The sequence below is a fragment of the Emys orbicularis genome, chromosome 1 (assembly GCF_028017835.1).
Source record: "Emys orbicularis isolate rEmyOrb1 chromosome 1, rEmyOrb1.hap1, whole genome shotgun sequence".
Taxonomy (NCBI): domain Eukaryota; kingdom Metazoa; phylum Chordata; order Testudines; family Emydidae; genus Emys; species Emys orbicularis.
Window position 1 is genome coordinate 320,913,118 of NC_088683.1, and position 21,692 is coordinate 320,934,809.

Genomic DNA, 21,692 nt, shown 5'->3' on the forward strand with positions numbered 1-21,692 from the left:
CAAGTGGGTAACAAGCATGATTTTTTTAGCTAGCATAATGGTTTTTAGAATTTGCCATAGAGCAAACATACAGAATCAAAACTATTTAAGAAGTATCATTCATTGAAAACATTTTAAAATGTTTAATTCAATGAGTGCATTTCAAAGTTAAACACTCTTTTATTCTAGCATCTATGTTTGTTTTTGTTGAAAACATTAAAATAGAAAGTAGTCAATCATTTCTGAATCTATAATCTTGAGATTTTAAAAAGAAGTGACCTTTTCCTTGTAAACAATGGGCCTAACTCTGCAAACACTTATAGATGTGTATAATGTATGTATTAGTCCCATTGAAGAAATTTGGACTACTCACATAAGTGAAGTTACACATGCTGACTGGGATTTTCAAAAAAGTCTAAAAAAGAGGTAAGCCCAACTCCCACTGAAAGCTGAGTACCTAATTCCCTTACGCCTCTTGGAAAATGCTGGCCATGAGCGTTAGGCAGGATTGGACCTAAATTTTAAAAACATTGGCAAACAAAATAAACGTACATACATACGTACATAAATAAAACATACTAGAAGTGACCATTCTATACAGCGCCTAGAATAATGTATGCTAAACAAAAATATATAACCAAATGTTAAATGAAATTCAAATAGTTGTCTCACAACTTATTTTCCAAGAACTGCTGTGTCCAAAGGTATAGCAAGTCCTTGACTGACTTTCAAAATGTACATATAAATGAAAATGCAGCATTATGAATATCACAGACCAAAATCAATCAAATATTGAAAAAAGTTTTTTACTTTTAAATTTCTATTTCCTAATGCTCCTATGTATAGGTTTAAAAATAAAAGCAATAAACTCTCAATAATATGCAAAAAGCTTCAAGGTTATATTCAAACAATTACTGCTCACAACAGATAAATGGTCAAAAACGTTTGCCTGAAAATACCTGAATCACCATCTCCATTATCTCCTAAATTACATGCTGTAACTTGGTTGGTGCAATCTTTCTCCTCTGACTGATAACCTTCAGTCTCTCCAGTATTTGGTTGAATTGTGACATCTTTTAGTTCTTTATCTCTATTCATATTCTTGTTAATCAACGAGTCAAGTCTTTTGCTGCCATGCTGCTCATTTGTAGAAACATCTGTCTTAACTTTGAAAGGTGGCACAAAAGTTTTGGCAGTTTTGCTTAATACAGGCAGATTTTTTCCTTTATCACTTTCTTCAGCAGAAATCTTATTAAATGGAGTAAAAAAACCTGATGTACCACTTAAAGACTGTCTTAACATATGATGCTGAAAAATGTCAGATTTAGATTTAAATCCTTTAAAACCCTGGTCTGGTATAGTAAAATTAGGATTCTTGACTTCTTGTCGTTCTTTAGTAGCACTGTATAGAGAAAAATATTGAACAACATATAATTGAGCTTGGCTATCAGTAAATTTTCATACAAAACCTAACAAAGTTTGTCATTCTATATAATTTTCTTTCTTTAATCTAGTAGCCTCCCATTTAGTAAATAACTTTCAATTACATTCACATAAAATAATTCTTAGAACTAGCTAATGCTTTATTACTTCAAAGAAATCAGGTTGCCTAATACAACATTTTATATCTATGGAAAAATAAAATCTGAACACAGATGTAGAATTTCCATGGAATATTGCAGCATTTTTATATTAAGGCAAAAATTTAAATGATGTTTCAGTATAATTTAAATTAAAATTGATTAGCATTTTTTTTAGATAATTGTGTAGCAAATTACTAGTAGTAAGATTAAAATCAATCCACAAGAACATATTCATCCCATATTCTGTGAAGCAATTCTTTAGAAATAAATCTTAAATTATACTACACGTTTTTTTCTTACCCGAAAGGAACACAAGTTTCAGGTTTTAAAGGAATATGGTACATAAACTTCCTTCTGTCTTTCATTATGCCTAAAAAATAATTAAAACATAGTATGTTTCAATGGCACATGTGATGTTTCTGGAACATATTAGAGATTTTGTGTGTGTGTGTATATATATATATAAAAAAATACACACAAGTCTACAGAGTCAATAAACAGTTTTCTTTCCTTTTTTATTTTTTAAGAAAATGAACTGATTTCATATAAAATCCTCTTTGTTTTTAAGAGACCAATATTTAGGTCTCCTTGGTTACCATTAGTGAGTGAAAAGTAAGTTTTGCTGTACTGACAAGTGAGCTCAGATATGCTTCCCAGATCCAAAACCTGCACAGCTACTATTATTGAGAGAGCAGTTCTTGTTATTAGAACTCCCATGCCCGCCTAACAGCGCTCCTAGAAACCAGCAGCAAAGCCTCCTTTGGCATAGATCTGTGGGCAGGTCTACACTACAACCGGGATTGACGCTCTGAAATCGATCCACCAGCGGTCGATTTAGCGGGTCTAGTAAAGACCTGCCAAATTAACTGCAGATCACACTCCAGTTGACCCCTGTACTCTACCCCAATGAGAGGGAGGGATAGCTCAGTGGTTTGAGCATTGGCTTGCTAAACCCAGGGTTGTGAGTTCAATCCTTGAGGGGGCCACTTAGGAATCTGGGGCAAAATCAGTACTTGGTCCTGCTAGTGAAGGCAGGGGGCTGGACTCTATGACCTTTCGGGGTCCTTCCAGCTCTATGAAATAGGTATATCTCAAAAAAAAAAAAAAAAAGAAAGAAAAGAGAATAATAAGTTAAGTCGACAGGAGATTTTCTCCCATCGACCCCCCCGCAGTAACTATTCATGCAGCTGGAGTTGCGTAGCGTAGGTCGACTTACCGCGGTAGTGTAGACATAGCCTGTGTCTCTTCACCTGCCTGCTGCTAGAAACCCCCTGGTCCACAGGCATTCTTTCTAACTGGAAATGTTAAGCCCTGCTATATTTCAGATTAGCTCAATAGTAGACAGCTTAGAATTTTCACATCTCAGTACTTTAGACACGTTTGAATACACCTTACAGTAATTATTTTTTGTCTTTTGGTCAATTTTATAGCTGGTCTAGCTCAAACTAATGGTGCCAAAGAAATCCTAATACATCCTTTTTAACGTCTACATGAAACCACTGGGTGAGATGCAAACTGGGGGAGACCACAATCTCACATCAGCATTATGCAGATGATCCCTGGCTTCGCTTCCAGTGCAGAAGGCATAACTAGTATCCTCTCCCAAATATCACAATATGTGGCTGGCTGCAATCAGTACCGGGATTAAAGATAATTGGCAGAAACTCAACCAAGGCAAGATGGAAGGGATGCTAGTAGAATTTGTAAAATGCTTCCAAGAGCTATCTACTGCTATCAAATCACCCCCTATTAAAGGAGTCTGCTTCCAGGTCATCAGTTGGTCAACACACTATGGGCGTTTTTACACTCCTCATTGATTCTAAAGTTTCAAGTAACTGCCACTTTGTGAAGAATGCCTTCTTCCACCTATTAAATGCTATAAAATTGTCAGATGACAATTTCATCACTGTGATACATGCTTTTGTGACCTCCAGAGTGGATCACTGCAACTTTGTACATCTAGATAGGATGACAGTCCTTAAAAAAGATCAGTTAATCTAATTAATTTGCAGCCTCCCTCCTTACCAACACCAGGTGCCAAGAGCACATGAACCCCAGTGCTTTGGTCACTACACTGACTCCCCACAAAATACCATGTCAGGTTCAAAAGGGAGCTAGATAGAATCATGAAAGATAGGTCCATCAATGGCTACTAGTCAGGATGGGCAGGAATGGTGTCCCTAGCCTCTGTTTGCCAGAAGCTGGGACTGGGTCACAGGGCATGGATCACTTGACGATAACCTGTTTGTTCATTTCCTTTGGGGCACCTGGCCACTGTCAGAGGACAGGATACTGGGCTTGATGGACCTTTAGTCTGACCCAGTATGGCCGTTCTTATGTTCTTGGACCAAGTCTTCAAGGTCCTCCATAAAAATGTCTCAAGGTATCTAAAAGAGCATCACTTTGGGCTGTTAAGATCTCTCTGCAGCTATGTTCCTCAAAGACTCTTAGGTGTTAATATGTTTTAACTCAGACCTCCAAATTTTTATGTAGAAATAATATACAATTTTACATAAAAATGAACCTATTGGTAAGGTATCCTCATCTTACTGAGGTTGCAGTTTGAGAGTCTGAGTAAGATTTTGATGTACTGGATGTATGCACTGTGGATGATTGTATGTTGGAAGTGATAATTTTTATTTTTTTTTAAATAGAGGTGAGCTGCAAATATACTTCAGTATTATATTTGTGTGGTAAGGCATCTGATTTCAGGTTAGCACAGATGTTAATATTGCTTAAATGGTATTTCCTTGATTTTTCATGTGTGTTGATGGGAAAAGCGCTTACGCAATCTTAATTCATTAACTTTTTTGTGTTGGTTTATTCAAAAGAGAACTATAAATGGCACCTGATATGACAATTTACTATATCATATATAAACAAGAAAAATAAAATTACCATCTGGAGTGCTTTTTGAAGCTTTCAAACATTTGTGGGGATTCTCTGTTCTGTCAAATTCAGGTAATAGTTGTCTTTTAATTGGAGGTTCTCCTGAAAAATAAATTCCATACACTAATTTAAAAAAATAATTTTCTCTTAAGTTCAGTATCTCTCCCACTATAACATAGTAGCTGAACTTCTAAATTTATCATTTAAAGAGTTGTGTCAAACTGAAATTAGAAACTTTACAGACCACACTTCCTGAATTAAAATGTCTTTTCCATTTAGTACAGATATCTTTTCCCACAATTTGGCTTCTTCTATTTAGTAATCAAAGAGAAGGATGTAAAATAGCAGAATGCAGTTTGTTTAGGGTTCTGATATACACATATATCATGCCTGTTTCAAATACCTTGATTATTTGAAATACACCTCTACCTCGATATAACGCTGCCCTCGGGAGCCAAAAAAATCTTACCGTGTTATAGGTGAAACCGTGTTATATTGAACGTGCTTTGATCCACCGGAGTGCACAGCCCCGCCCCTCCGGAGCACTGCTTTACTGCGTTATATCCGAATTCGTGTTATATCGGGTCGCGTTATATCGAGGTAGCCGTGTACTGTTACACTATGTAAAGTGTTTTGGAAAAAATCACTGCCAAAACTGAACATGATAAATAATTTTAAGTTTGAATATAAAGTAAAGAGAGAGAAATTTTTCAAAAATCTTTAAAGAAGAATATTCCAAATCTGACTCACACTGTTATCTTAGGCACTATTATATATCCTTATTACCATAGTATTAGCAATTCACAAGGTGAAGAGAAATGTTTCCTTAAACCCTCCCAACTAAAAACCAAGGTCAATTTTATAAGAAACTGCTGACTATCCAAACACTTAATTAAAAGACATTTAAACAAAAAGTTTTTATTTACGTTTGCTTTTGCATATCTATAAAGCACCTTTCCTTCAGGGCTAGTGATGTCAGTGCAACCTACACATTGTACTAATGTAGGGAAATAGCTTGTGTATGTGGAAAGATTAGCAAAGTTTTATCAGCTTTGGGGTTTTCTGTTTAGGGGGTGTGACAAAGTTCCTCCTCCACCTTGGTGGGTCCTGTGCTTATTGGCAGATTTGGTCGCCTCAGCGCTCTTCCCCTCTGGTGGAACCCACAGTCCGGGTCAACACTTCCTATGTTTGATCAGGAGTTGGGAGGTTTGGGGGGAACCCGGGCCCGCCCTCTACTCCGGGTTCCAGCCCAGGGCCCTGTGGATTGCAGCTGTCTATAGTGCCTCCTGTAACAGCTGCATGACAGCTACAACTCCCTGGGCTACTTCCCCATGGCCTCCTCCAAACACCTTCCTTATTCTCACCACAGGACCTTCCTCCTGGTGTCTGATAACGCTTGTACTCCTCAGTCCTCCAGCAGCACACCCTCTCACTCTCAGCTCCTTGCGCCTCTTGCTCCCAACTCCTCACACTTGCACCACAAACTGAAGTGAGCTCCTTTTTAAACCCAGGTGCCCTGATTAGCCTGCCTTAATTGATTCCAGAAAGTTCCTGATTGTTCTGGAACCTTCCCTGTTACCTTACCCAGGGAAAAGAGACCTACTTAATCTGGGGCTAATATCTCTGCCTTCTATCACTCTCCTGAAGCCACCTGGCCTGACCCTGTCACAGGGGTTATAGCTCTTTCTCAGAACTACACTAGTGGGGAGGCATAGCTCAGTGGTTTGAGCATTGCTCTGCTAAACCCAAAGTTGTGAGTTCAATCCTTAAGGGGGCCACTTAGGAATCTGGTGCAAAAATCAGTACTTGGTCCTGCTAGTGAAGGCAGGGGGCTGGACTCGATGACCTTTCAGGGTCCCTTCCAGCTCTATGAGATATAACTAAAGAAAACATTCTTGTCAAATCAGTTTAAATGGTTAAAACTTTTTCCAGAAGTGATGGATCCTGATGTTTAATTTGCAAACTTTTTTCCTGTCTGGCTCTATTATGTAGCATTGTTGGGAGTGCTTCTAAAACGTCATACAATAGATACTTTGTTGGAGACTTCTTTGTGGACAATATGCCTGATTCACTCCATGGTAATATCTATGGGGGAGCATAAACTACTATAGACCTTGGAGCAAGAAATCCACAGGAAACCCTAAAAGTAGCTTTGGAGAGGGTGTGCGACTAAGGGCTAGTCTACACTGGCAACGCTAAAGCACTGCCGCGGCAGTGCTTTAATGTGGCTTGTGTAGTCGCGGCAGAGCCGCTGGGAGAGAGCTCTCCTAGTGCTCTAAAAAAACCCACCTCCACGAGAGGCGTAGCTACCAGCGCTGGTGCAGTTTGCACTGGTGCTTTACAGCGCTGAAACTTGCTGCGCTCAGGGGGGTGTTTTTTCACACCCTGAGCGAGAAAGCTGCAGCGCCGTAAATTGCCAGTGTAGACAAGCCCGTAGGCAGGTAGAGATGTCCTAATTCAGACATCCATGTAGGGAGCTTCCACCACTGGAATCCCTATGAAATCCTGCCACAACTGAAAGCTATTCTCCACTGATGAGACACTAAATAGTGAAGGTGGAAACACTACCTGTCCTTTTCTGGGGTTGAATACCCTTTAGACACAGCTAATTAGATTTGCAGAGAGAGATACAATTAGCACTTGCCTGCTCCCAGGAGGAAAGGGCTAGCGTTCTGGCCTCCTATGGTGAAAAGTTAGAGTCTAACACAGCTTTCAGGTGACAGCTGTAGCTTTCATAAATATTAGCCAAACAAATCTGCAGCTTTTGAATTATGCTAATTATTAAAGTGCGGTTTGTGCTCCATAACGAGTCCTGCTCGTGCTCCATCTGAAATCAATGGATAAGTTATCACCAATGTCAAGGAGAGTTTTGACACTGAAATCAAGGAGAGCAGGCTCAAGCTTTAGATTACTTAAAATCAGCTTAAACAAGTTATATTGCAAAGTGCTCTAAATTATTTAGAAATACGAAATTAAATGCACTTACTGGAATTTAAAATAACACCTACCAAGTGAGGTTTTTTCTTCCATGCGTCTTTTCCCAATTCTCATATTTAATGGACAGTTTTTATCAATCTTTCTACCAAAAAAGAGGGATTTTTTTGTATTATTTTCTACTCCAAAATCAGTGAGTTTATCATCTTCCATAAAAGCTCTGGCACTTTCTACTGCTTCTGTTTCCAAGTATTTTTCTGAACTTTGGGAGCATGTAAGATGATAAACATCCAGCTTTGTTTTAGTTGGAGCATTGCATGAAACTGCTTCAGCTTCCATTTCCATCCTACTTAGACCGTGATGCTCTTTTTCAAAAAGCTGAGTCTCCTCTGAAAGTGTAAAACTGTTTAATAGAGTTAGGTGCTTATCCTTCTCACTGTGAGGTGCACACATAGGTATTTTAATATTGTAAATGTTTTGTAAAGGCATTTCAACAGGACAGCTGTTTGTTAAGTCAAGTTCTTCATTATGAGTATCCTGGATTTTGGGTTTTAAAGAGGCTTCATCTACTGCTTTGGTTGCACCAACATAATTAACAGAAGATTTTAGGGCTGTAACAGGATCTTGTCTTGAACTAAGTTGATCTGCAAAGCAGTATTTGCTGTTGGCAGTGTCATCGAACACCTGCTTCACTTTCAGAAAAGCATTTTCAGAAACTAGCACTTGCTTTCCACTTGCTGTGCTGAATCCAAAAGTAGCATTTGAAATCAGTTTGGGGTTTGAAATTTTTTTTTCTTGTGATATTGCTACCTCAGATTTCCTAAGTGCTGAAGTACTTCCTGTTCCAACAAACTTTTCAACTTGGTCTCCAACTGAGGATGCATCATAATCACATTTCAGTTCTGATACACCTTGTTGATCTGATGAATTATTATTTTCAATTTCAGAAAAGAGACTTCTAGCTTTCTTTAATGAATCTTCTGATAACTGTACAGGTTTACCACTTGCTGTGCTAAAAAAACCATAATTACCTGTAGAAAAGTCTGACTGGTGATGATTTAGTTTATTAGGAGATTTACATAGGCCAGAAAATGTGTCATTCATGTGAAAGCATGATGTCTGAGGATTTGGCTCGGACCCAGTATCTGCAGATTTATTTCTATTGTGCTGTAGTGCTTGTTCATCTTCATAGTTGTTCTCATTTACATTGGGAAAATGGCATATAGCTGAATTATAGGTCTCACTCTTGTCTACATTTGAAGAGTTAGCAGAAGTAGGGCACTTAGCACTGTCCAAGGTCTCAGAGCAATTTGCTGCAATTTCATTTTGATTAGTTTCTGATTTAGTCTCAGTGTTCTGTTTCCTAGATTTATCACAGTTTTCTGAAAACATTTGTCGGACTCTCTTTAGTGCATCATAGGAAACAGTGACTGTTTTACCTCTTGCTGTACTGAATGCAACAAGTCCATCCTTAGAAAACTTTGAATTGGAGCCTGCCACTTCAGTGGCTGAGATTTTCAAAACATTCTTGGCATCCAGAAATTTTAAATCACAGTTTTGATTCACATAACTCTCATTTTGAAAAGTTTCTTCAGAACTAAGTAAGTTGTTTTTGTCTGCAGTGAGACTTACTAGTGGCTGATCCTGAGAAACACTATCCGTATTTTCTGGGAAGCAGTTCACATCATGGCTTGAATCATTTGAATGTTGAAAGTCAGACCCTTTACTATCATCTTTTAAATGAAAAGAGCAATGTTCGTCCCAGTGAGTTAAGTAAAGGGAATCATTTTTTATTTTGTTATCCTTTACAGTTAAAATATTTTTCATATTTATGTAGATGGGATGTTCTGCAAGAATATCTGATACTTCTTTTAAATGCAAATCTGTAGCAATCTGGTCATTAGCAGAAACAATTAATGTACTTTTTGAGCCATCATTTTTTCTTGGTGAATTTTCCAGATTTCCCTCTGCAAACAACTTTCTTGCCTCAAATAAAGATGCCTCAGTTGGAGAATTTTTTTTGCTATTTCCAGTATAAAATCCTAAACCTGACTTTCCAATGGCCACACAAACAGGCTTTTTTGAAAATGAAGTTTCTGAATGTTCTTCAGGTTCTTTGTCCAAATTAGCAGATAAATGTACCTCTACTGAAAGTTTTTTCACAGTTTCAACATCCACAGGTTGTTTAATTAGACTATCATCTAATATCTTTTTAGGTGGATTATCAAGTTCTTTAGAAACAAGGTTACCTGTAAGGTTAAGCATTTCTTGATAATATTTGGGAGTGATTTCTGCAAATAACTCACAATCTTTGATAAAGTCTTTGTTATATTTCTTTTTTTTTAAAGCCTGAATCTCAGAGTCCTCAAAATTACCACTATTATGCTTATTTTCTAGGAAAATATTTTCTTCTGCAAAAATTTGTTTTGCTTTGGTCAAAGATTCATCAGTAATTATAACTCTCTTGCCACTAGCAGTATGGAAACTTGTCATATTGTTCTGTTTTATATTCTTGATTTCAAAATCTGTGTCTTGTTGGATGGAGACTTGCTGATGGTAAGAGCCTATTTTGGATTTGTTTTGGTTTACATTAATGTTTTTTTTTACAGAAGTAGCATCTATTCCTTTCATGTTTACACTATTTCTCATTTCCCTATTGGAATTTGATGAAATATTATCCAGCTCTTTTTCTGTGCATGTTTCAAACAAATGGAGTTTATCCAATGGTGCTTGGGATACTGATATATTACTGTGAGATGCAGTTTGAAAATCATCTAGATATTTTATCTTTTGTTCATTTTTATTAGGATCCAGTTCTGTTTCATCTGAAATATTTAAAGTTAATATTTCTTCAGTTTTAGACACTTCGCTCAAACATGTTAGGTCTGACAAACCTTCTTGTAAACTATACTGAGACTGAGTGTAACTCTTATTTTTTTTTGAGATGTTCAGAGTCTGATTCTGGTTTTCACTAGATGACAGACCATTTTCCATCTTATGTCTAGAATATTTAATAACTTTTACATTATTAATTTTGGTACTACTAGAAATACAATCATTTTCAACAATATTTTTTGTACTTTTCCCCTGATTTTCTTTATATAGTTGCATAAATGTATTAATATTTTCTTCATTATTTTTCAGTGTATTTTGGTATTCAACATTTGCATCTTTTAAACTTTCTCCACAATAGTTGTCTTTTTCTGTCAAACACCTGGAAACATTCCTTCTAGAAGTCATGTGTCTATTAGAATAACCACTTCTGGGATTCATCTCTATGGATTTAAACATCTCACCATCATCATCCAGGTTACTGAACAATTTTGCAGCTCTCATCAAAACCTCATTAGAAATATTCATTTTTTTGCCTCCAGCTGAACTAAACCCTCCAAAATTAGAAAAACTGTCCTGTGTAGGTACTGAAAAACTTGGGACAAGAGGTGTCTTATTTGCATTTCTGCATAAGTTAGTAGAGGTAACTTCACAGTTATTTTTCTGGAAAATCTCTCTCTCTTCTTTTACATTACCCATCATTGTAGACTCTTCATTTATGTTGGTATGCTTACTGGATTTATCATTTACTCTTTGGACTTCAGTTTCAAAAGAGTCATCAAAATCAGCATCTTGCCACATAGCAGAAATATTCTTCAAGTTAGTTGTTTCATTTGTATCTACATATCCAGACAGTTCAGAGCTATTGTTTTGCACCATATTACTTTGCTTTCTAAATTGTGTAAATTCAAACTGACTATTTGTTTCTTCCAGTATGTTAGAAAGTTCAGTAATTTCAGCTTCTTGGCTTGCTGTCAAGGTTCGGTTTAGTTGAGGTTGTTGATTTCTAGGCAAGTTTTGAAGAGATGAATCTGTGCTTTCAGGCAGGATACCTTGTGCATTCTTAGGTTCAACAAGACTTGCCTGTGAATCAAAACCATGGGAATAGTTAGTGTCCAATTTATTATCCACAACTGGAGAAATCTTAACATTTTCCTTTGTAATTTGATTTGAAATGTTTTTGATCCCGTCTCTGGAAAAGTCTTCAAGACACTCACCTTCCATATCTTTGAACAACATTTTGCCTTTTGTAATGCTATTTTCAGAGAGTTTTATCTGCTTATTAGAAGCAGTTTGGAAGCCACCAAAGCTTTCATTTAAGCTATGGCCATTAAAACTTGCGTGTCCTGACCATTTCTCTTTGTCTTTTGGGTTTTCTTTTGACTTGATGTCTAAACATAAAGGTTTTTTTGAATATAAATCTTTATCTGATGCAACATGTTTAGAAGGAAGTTTGATCACCTTCTTTATGCAATACTTATCTTCTATATTAGGCTCTGGTTCTTGTGTAATAAAGCCTGAGACTATTTGTTCAGGTCTCATTTTTAATGCAAGCTCTGGCAAGGTAGATTTCTCAGAAATTACTACCTGTAATGAACCACAGTCTTTGTGATCAAACAGTTTTTTGCCACTTTCTATAGTTACAGTGTTTTTGTTAGCAGCTGTTTGAAGCTTATTTTCATCCTTTTCAATTGACTCGGTTTCTTGATCAGCAGCTATAACTTTTGAAAATGGAACTGTATCTGTTTTTCTCTCTCTGTTTAAATTAGTGCTAGAATTTTTATATGGCTGAATTACCAAAGGTGGCATACTTACAGCTTTGCATTCATCTATTGGCAAATGGCCTGTAACATCATTTTTGTCTCCTGATCTGTTTTTATTGCAACAAATACTACTGTTCTTACTTATATCAAGGTTAATTTCATTCAAAGTATCATTGAAGTGACAATTTTTCATAGATACTGGCTCTTGTTCCATTTCAACCAAATGTTCATCATCACTAGACGGCTCTCCAGGTTGATCCTTAAAGATCTGAAGTATAACAGTGTCATTAATTGGATTAACATTCGTATGCATATCCATCTCATCTTTCTTTGGGCATTGAACCACATGTTTAATCCTACCAGAGTCCATTTTGGAATGCTTTGTTGCTAGGAGGCAAGCTGTAGCTACAACTTTATGCTTTACATGCAAAACATTTCTATTGTTTGAAGAAACCACTAAATATTCTTTCGGAGTATTAGACGTTTCTGAGCAATCTAATGATGAAGCAGGCTGATGTTCCCTGCTATTATTTTTTAATGCATCTTTCAAGTCTTGATGTATCATTCTGTTATTGAAACAACTATTAGGTGAGTTATCTATTCTATCTGCTCTTGTGGCATATTTGCTCAATAGCATGGAATTTTCCTCAGTATCTGACCGCAAATACTTTCTCTCAGCAGAAGAAACCAAAAGATCTATAAGAAAATGAAAAACATTGCAAAATAGTTAGACATGTCAATAAATAGAAGACACAAAGCAGTTCTCACTTATTCAAATAAACTGAAGTTAATTAACTTAGCCCTTAAATACAACTTCGGCCCCAATTCTGTAAACATTTGTGCACATGCTTAATTGTATTACCATGAGAAGTCCTATTGATTTCAAGTGTGTGTTTGCAGGATCGGGGCCTTATATGCTTTAATCATGGTCTGACAATTGACTTTACCATGAACAGAAATCAGTAGCCTTCAGTTAAAATACCATGAGTTGTAATCACAAATCAAGTAATGCTTTTGTTAAAATAGAGGAATAGGTGTCCCTCTTGTGAAGTCACAGCTCATGGATTCTGTGGTAAGAGCATCACATGAGGCGGGATCCTTAACTCCCCAGTCTGAACTAATTATTTTGGAAAAATTCACAGCTTTTGAAAAGAAATTATGTACATCACAACAGGTGTATAACTTACATTAACCCTGGCAGATTTTTTTTAAAGTGTTTTAGTGCTCCTGAAAGGTACCAGATGGAAAGGTCTGGAGATCCAAGCCTTCTAGCTATACATAAAGGATGCAATGGTAGTACAATGTTCCCCATATTGTTCCACTAATGTTCATCAACCCTGACCTACAGACACTATCTCTAGAATATTCCATGCCCATTCAGTCACCTCTGGCAACAGTGAAAAAAAAGTTGTCAGCTCTGACAATTTATTTGAAGTGGAAACTTTTCTTCTAGAAACTAGACTGAGATCAATACATTTCACATAAGCTAACCAGACTGTTTTCAAATGGTAATATCTTTCTGTCACTATTTATTATCATCAGATCCCATTACCAATCTTATGAATTACAGTTTCCTTCAGAACGATACTTCTTCATCTGAATTGTGAAGGGGAAGTAAGAGGTAAGTTTAATTACAAAAAACTTCAACTAGTGAAAATAATTAGAAGACATACCTTGATCCTCATTATTGGCTGTATCAGGACCTTTAAAGGTACATGATTCAAATTCTGAATGAGATGATGCAGAATGACTAGAGGAACCTGTTTTTATTTCTTTCTGGACTTTTCCCTCTTGATACGGGGAAGCATTGTTTATTGTATAAATAAATCTTTTTGGTCTCTTTTTCAAGCTGGATAGCACACTCGTGCTTTTCAAGCCAGATCTCCTGGGGGTGTTTTCATTGTTTGTTGACCATTTTGTGCCATCAGGATTATTTGGAGTTGAAGCATTACATATAACAGGGTGAGAGGTAACATCAGTTATGGAAGATTTAGAATGTTCCTTTAAATGTTTATGAAAGCAGCTATGGACTTCTGGGTATTCTGTAAAGTTTGTATTTTCCATTAAGGAACTACAGTCTAAAAAGTTCACTTCAGAAACCTTTTCAGCTGCACATCCTTTCACTAACGGTGGATCCTGAACACTCAGAGAGACAGAATGCATTAGAGAGGTTTCAGAGGTTGAGTACTTTTCATAAGTTTTTGTTTCATTCTCTATGTGTTCTGACCAATTGATATTCAACAGCTTTTCTGCTTTTATTAGACTTGAAGTGTTCAGTAAAGATGTTTCAAAAGTACTGAAGTTAGCATGTTCCTTGGTCATAAGTGCTAATTTGCCTTCAGATCTTTTCTTGCTACAGACACTGGATGGTGAACAAGTATCACGGGCGGATATTTTTTCCAGCTGTGTTACATCTAAACCAGATAAGTTCAGCTGAGACCATTCAGAGGTTAAAGAAGATGGCATATCCTCCCTTGTAAATTTTCTATTCTCGTCGGGCTTCTGTATTCTGTTATTTGGTATGTTAGTTGTAAATAGCTCACACCTAGGAGAATCCAATTCTCTTTCACACCTTAAGCAAGCATCTTTAAAATTCCCCATCACTTCATTAGTCTGCTGAAGTAAAACAGATGGCATTTTATCAAAGTGTGTTTTCATAGTCCAGTTGGTTGTTTTCACTTCTTGTAGATGTTTGCCACTAGTATGACATACAGAAAAAACATGTTCCCCTGCATCTGGCATATCTATGGTCATTTCATGCATTTCTCCATCTTCCAGGGCATTTTGTGCCATTTTGTTCCCATCTGACTTAATGGAAACGTGAAATCTATCTTCCAAGCTATTCATCTCACCAAATGAGCCATCTAACATCTTCTCCAGCTCTGTAAATAGTTAAAAAACAGGATTATTGAAAATATCTTAGAAACACTACTCTATTTCTATCATACAGTCTGCAGACTGAATTTACTCCTGCTGTTTCCCTCTCAATACTGACCCTTTGCATCAGTTTGGAGATATAGTGGGTATCCACAGCAGGAGTGCTCTCCAGTGGCCAGCATTTGCTGCTATGGATAGGAGAGAGGAGACAAGGGGCATCAATGCAGATATCTCTTGCCTCCTATGGATTGCAGTGGACCAACAAGTTTTGAGGATGGACCTCCTGGCTTCTTCTACCAGGGGAAGGGAAAGTGTGAATGTCCCGTAGACAGAAAAATTAGTAGAAAACTCCACAAGATAAATTTCTGTATTTGTCTCCTATGCAATTTATACCATGCAGGGGACAATGAAGGACCTACAATTAAATCCAACATTTTACATTTCCCCCTTCCTTTGGGTCTACTGTTTGCAGTTAATGGAACAATAATTTAACAGGAAAAATGTGGTCTATCATGACCATTCTCAATGCACAATATTATAGCATTAAAAAAAAAGATTAGGAAGACAACCACAGGTTCTTCTTTTTATAACTATTTAGGAAGTTTTAAAAAGGTTACAAATCACTGCCCTATAAATATTAGAAAAACAATCCACTTATCTTTTTGTTTAGAGAAACATTACAGAATAATATAGTCAACTGTTTCTATTGGCAGGGATATTACCATTACCATATTAAAGAGTGAGCTTCTTTACACCACCCACCACACTTGTTTCTGGGGATTTTGTTAAATAAAGTGAAAATACTGATTCTACTCATACTTATCAAACTAGGTGCTTATCAAACATTAATATTAAAAAAATTGGACAGATGTTGGTTTTTGCAGGTGAACATACAAATAAATGTTAACCAAATATCTATGTATATATTTGTCCTTTATTTTGCTTGGTAACTGATGCATTTTTCCATAACAACCTCCTATATATTTTAACCATTCCACTTTCAGAGTTATTAGTAGTCTAGCAGCTACTCGCAGATGAAATTAATTTTTCATTTCTTTGAGCATCATTTCCATTAGGAGGTCCCAAGAGAATTAACAAGGGATCATTTTACAATAAATATCCCACAATTTGTAATATTTGATTACGACTCACATCCCAGTACACCTCTACCCCGATATAACACGAATTCGGATATAACGCGGTAAAGCAGCGGTCCGGGGGGGGCGGGGCTGCGGGCTGAGGCAGATCAAAGCAAGTTCGATATAACGCGGTTTCACCTATAACGCGATAAGATTTTTTGGCTCCCAAGGACAGCGTTATATCGGGGTAGACTAGACATGACTAGACACGTCCATACAAAGAGTGCATAAAATTACCTCTTTGACCACAATTTCTCCAATATGTATCTCCATTCAGTTTACATTTATTTATTTTAACCTAACACTGAAAGTGTCTTAAAGTCTTTTTTTTATTACTCCAGAGTGAGGTTCCATGTCCTCTTTTCCATATCAAAGCCCATTCCCCTGGTGTAACTGTCTATCCAAATCCTGTTTCCATGGTGTCATACATGGATATTAGGAAAGTTGTCTGCAAAGACTGATCTCAATTAGGAAACAAAAAATATAACTAATCAGCCAGAAGCCATTACTTCTATTACACTTAACTTTCTCCATAGAATAGTTTTACTAGAAAGCTGAGAAACAGGATGCCTAATCTGAAGGTACTGATACCATGGGAGAGTGAGGCAATTAAAATTGGTTTTGATTTCTAAAAAAGTTCTTTAAAAAGTTCCTTTGATGAACAGCTGGCCAACTGTATGTACTCCATAGCTCTCCCAATCATTGAAAACTCTGATTTGTAATTTGGGTTAAAATACGGATTATTTACTATGGATGTCATGGGTGAAGGACAAAATCTTATCTCTGATTCTATCCCAAACCCAGAGAGTAGCATTTGCTAAAGAATATGTATAAATTTCTAGAGGGCATGATTTTTAAAAAATTAATCTATGGTAGCCTAGTAATATTTACATGGTCACAATTTTTTTGTTCAGTTATGACCTAGTGCTTGGCTGAATTAGATTACTCCCAATCCATTATTTCTTTGAGCTGGCTGGCTTCTCCCTTCTCCACTTCAGACAGAGGAGGGAATTGAATCCAGGTCTCCCACATACCGACTGAGTGACTGAACCACTGGGCTAAAAGTTAGACAGAAGACAGCATCACCACTACATCCTCCTTTTCCCTCCCCAAAGTTTGTGAATGGCATCTAAGTGGGGTGCCATTGCCAGAAAATTCTCTAGAGTCTTCTGTCTTTATTTTTCCTACCCTCCTTTTCTTGGGTTTCACCATCTCTGATGATTTTTTCAGCAGCTTACCATTAGTTTCTGGAGTATGTTCTTGGGTGTCTGAGATTTGGATCTCTATCCCAAGTGACTCGAGTGTACTTTTTCCTTGGTTAGAGTCCCTCACTGTGTACTACTGATTTTGGAAACTGAATGAGAATTAAAATGGGAACCCCCATCTGTAGTGGATATCTGACCTCCTGAGTGGTGCTGTAATTTTCCCCAGCCCTCTCCCTTTTTTTTAAAGTTAAGGTGCAAAGGTCTTGGAAAAATGGCATCTTGTGATCTTGTAGTATAAGCTCTGCATGCTCTCTGTGTTTTTCATAATTACATTTATTGATAATGACAACATTTAATAATCAGCACTCTAGGTCTATTACAAGGTTCAGATGGAAGGAACAGCATACCCAATCAGGTATCCTCATCCAGTATTTTCAGGCAACCCCTTAATTTCACTACCATTTCTCTTGTATTTTCTTTTTTGAAACTTTTTATTATGGCAAAATTACAATAAAACATTAACATACTACATCGTATGTTACTTATGCAGGATCAGGTTAACATTCAAAGAGCGTGACTCCAGATTCTAGCTTGCTGGCGGGAGAGCCCTTCTCCTCTGAGTATGCTAAAAAGGGTGACCAAATTTCTAAATGCCTTTCCTCTTTTTGGTGCTTCCTCTTGTGGCAGTGTTTTCTTTACAAGGAGAGTCCATATTTTGCTATACCACAATTCTACAGAAGTCAGATTTTTCCAATCATGTGCAATACCAACTCTTAGTGCTAACAACAACAAAAATAATGTGTGTTCTGTTTAAAATGTAGATATTTTTCTGGAGCATTAAGTAAGCAGGTCAGGGGACCACAGGAAACTGGCATTTTGTCAGAAGATTAATCTTTTTAATAATTTCCTCACAAAACCATCTAATTCCTGGACACAACTACCATGCATGCAAATATGTTTCCTTTTCTCCCTCACCCCGAACAGAGTGCCTGCCTCATAGAAAAAAAAAAAATGGATCTTAAATAGAGTCAAATACCATTTATAGTCATTTATAATATTTTTCTTTATGCGCTACACAAATTGAAGATATGTATCCCCTTTCCCATGCAGAGACTCACTCAGCCAGCTCAATTTCTTTGTCAAAATCCCTTAGCCATATTTTCATCTCAGCTGTTCGCTGAACAGCTTTTTAAATCAAAGTTGTACAGACGCTCCCCAAGTTACATAAACCCGACGTACACAAAATTGAGCTTACAGAAAAAGTTCCGTAAGCTAGAAATAGGAGGGTTTTTTTTTTCTTTTTTTTTTGCGTAATGGTCATTCCGACTTACGCAACATTCGAGTTATGCAAGGCGTTCTGGAATGGAACGCTTGCGTAAGTCGGGGAGCAACTGTATATATCTTAGAAACAAACTTTTTATTGCAGCTTACTCCTGGGTCAACTCCTCAAATGGGGTTAATGGTCTGTATAGAGCCACCCTGTAACCAGATTTCGCAATAAAATGTTTGATTTGTACATATTAAAAATACAGGATTTTATATTATTTACATATCTCTTGATATGATTCATATCAAGACCCAGGAACCACTATCCAAATTGAGTAATCTCAGCTCTTACACTCTACAAATAGGAAATATTTGTGACTAGGGATAAATTCCTTATTATTAATGAAAGTAGCTAAGGGAAAGCGCCTCGGCAACAGGAATTCAAAAAAATTGTCCGAAGCTGCTAAGTCGGTCTGGATGAATGAGTATTTTGGGGCTTTTTCAGGTGACCTAAATTTATTTTTAACCTAACAATTACTATGAATAGCTATATTTGAGCATCAGTCTTGTTCAAGTTTTGCCCAGTGTTTGGATGGTCTACTGTTAATGCAAATGATCTAATTTTTTAATTGTGATGCATAATAAATAAAAAAAATGAAAATCAGCCAAATGAGGGAACACTAGTCCACCCCACTTTGTAGGCTTTACAGAGCTTTGGAACTCACCCTATGTCTTTTATATTTCCTTACAAATTTTAATAGCATATATTGCCATGTTTTAATGTCATGTAAGGGACACCAAAAGAGATGCACTGAAAAAAATCTAACAACTTTGGGAGGACAATCATCTTTACCGAGGCTACTCTACCTAGCCAAGAAATTTCATATTTTTTCCCATTTCTCCAAGTCTTTTATTTTTTTATTCCTCACTGGAGAATAATTTGCCTTAAAAAGATTTTTAAGTTTCTCCACAATATTTATTCCTAAATATTTTAAAGATTCCTTTACCTATATTAATTTACGTAGCTGACAACAGTTTGTTTCGACCCTTTCAGGAATATTAATTCCTAGCATTTCAGATTGATTTTAGTTTATTCTGAAACCTGATAGCTGCCCAAATTTCAAAATTAGTTGTTCTATAATTTTTAGCAAAGCTTCTGGATCCTCCAAATATAGCAAGACACTGTCAAGCATCCAAAGCTATATTATGTTCTAATCCTGAAGGCATTTTAATGCCCTACACAAAGGGGCTGTTTCACACACATTGCAGATGGCTCCATTGCCAAAGCAAACTCACAGGGTAACCCTGTCTTATACCCCTAGACAAAGTAAAAGAAAAGGATTGATGACCAAAGCAGACACTGAAGAATGAGTACATAGGTCTAATATTCCCCTATAAAACGGATTTCCAAAACCAAGCCATACCAAAATCTGTCTTAAGTACTGTACTCCCACTCCAGCCTGTTGAAGGCTTTCTCAGCATCCAAAGAAAGCAGCACACAGGAAGAATTGCCAGAATTAATATTTTAGGTCAAATTCAGATCTCCTCTGATATTATCACATAGATGCCAGCTAGCAACGATCCCAGATTGGTCAGGGGAACATATCTGGGCAACATGACACTGTCACCGTGTCTCAGTGGATCAGAGCAGAGGATGCCAAATTCAGGACAAACTCACCCCAAACTGATGGTTATTCTATCATTAGACTATACCAAGCCAGTAACAAAGTGAACTTCTGTGTCACCACACTGATAAACAAGAAGTCAAAACTACAGTCTCCTTAAGCATTCCAGCCCTTGGCTCACAACCCAGACACTGGACTTTATGATGAGTGGTTACTGAAAACCAATTTAATCAAATAATATAGAGTCCTTCTAATCCCAAGGGATCAGCCTCTTAGCCAGGTCAATATATAACTCAGATCTTATGCAACAATCACACTGATGCCAATCCTTTAGTAACTAAAAACTAAAGGCTTAATAATAAAAGAAGAGAGTTATAAATGGTTAATAGATCATATACATACAGGTCATTTTTCAGTGTTCATAGCTCAAGATCATAGCAGTGATGGAATAAACTGTGAGCTTGCAAAAGCCTCTCTGGAATTATCCAAACAGACTGGGGGTCAACAGTCCTTGTTTAGAGCTTCCTTGTTAGAAATCCACTCAAGCGAAATGAAGCAGGAAATGAAGATGTCTCAGGTACCTTTTTATATCCTCTGCCAAGTGCATGGAATTTTATTGTCTCAAACAAAGCTCACAGCCCAGGTGCCTGGAAAATTACTGGCTCAAGATGGCATTCAGGGCAATGGCGTAGCCATGGGTGGGCCTGGGTTGGCCCACCCAAATATCACTCCCTCTGCCCATGTCAGGCCGGCTCCATGGGGCTCTGGGACCAAAGCCCAGCTCCCTCTGCCCATGTTGGGCCAATCCGTGATCACTCCCAGCACCATTAGTCACCATGCATTATTCACAATCTTAATTACAGAGTCCCATGCATGATCCACGCAACCGCTCCAGCTCACAGCACATACCCAACAGCACCATGCACACCCCGCCCAGCTAATCCTCCCACTTGGTCGCTCAGTTTGTTTGTTTTCCCCTCCACCACTGCCAACAACTTGCCTTTTTCTTTGCAATCAATTACTTAAAGCTCCCTCCCTCTGGCTCCCTCCCCTCCTGCAAATGCCTCTGTCTCACTGAAAGCAAGCAAAGCCCCAGCATCTCAAGTTGGATGAGGAGCTGCAGGCGGAGGAAGTTTCTGAGCACGGTAAAGGGGCTCCGTGTGTCTCTTCCTCTGTTATTGGGGGGGGGGGGGGAGGATAGGGGAGGGAAGGGAGGTGGTTTTTTTTAAAATCACAGGCTACGGATTGTTCCCGTGCTGCAGAAAGCGTGGATTAGAGCCGTTCGGGGGAGACACAGCGGAAAAGAAAAGTTAACAGTTCAGCCAAGTTTCCCCAACACCTTCTCCCCCCCGCCCCAACCCATTCAGATAACCACCCCCAATCAGCTTCTCCTGGGGCACTAACTAGCATCTAAATGATCAGAGCGCAGGCTCACCTACGCATTCCCTGCACTCTGTCACACACCGCCCATCCTTGCCATGTCTCTTTTCCTCTGCACTATCCCTTCTTTAAAGGAGGGTCTGAGCGTTCCATGCTCATCCTTGCCCCAGCATGGCTGTCCATGTTCCACCCCTAGAAGTCACACTTTGTGGGTGAGGGT

The 21,692-nt window shown here is 37.6% G+C and overlaps 1 protein-coding gene across 1 annotated transcript in view; it reads right to left on the reverse strand.

Annotated features, from left to right (window-relative positions):
* BRCA2 (BRCA2 DNA repair associated) overlaps nt 1–21,692 on the reverse strand; it is an 83,503-nt gene that overhangs the window by 43,843 nt on the left and 17,968 nt on the right. Inside the window, exons 9-13 of the mRNA XM_065403784.1 lie at nt 13,654–14,862; nt 7,460–12,676; nt 4,461–4,553; nt 1,863–1,932; nt 939–1,381 (exon numbers count right to left, since the gene is read on the reverse strand). Of these exons, the coding sequence (XP_065259856.1) occupies nt 939–1,381; nt 1,863–1,932; nt 4,461–4,553; nt 7,460–12,676; nt 13,654–14,862 (7,032 nt within the window). The remainder of the gene's footprint in view (nt 1–938; nt 1,382–1,862; nt 1,933–4,460; nt 4,554–7,459; nt 12,677–13,653; nt 14,863–21,692) is intronic.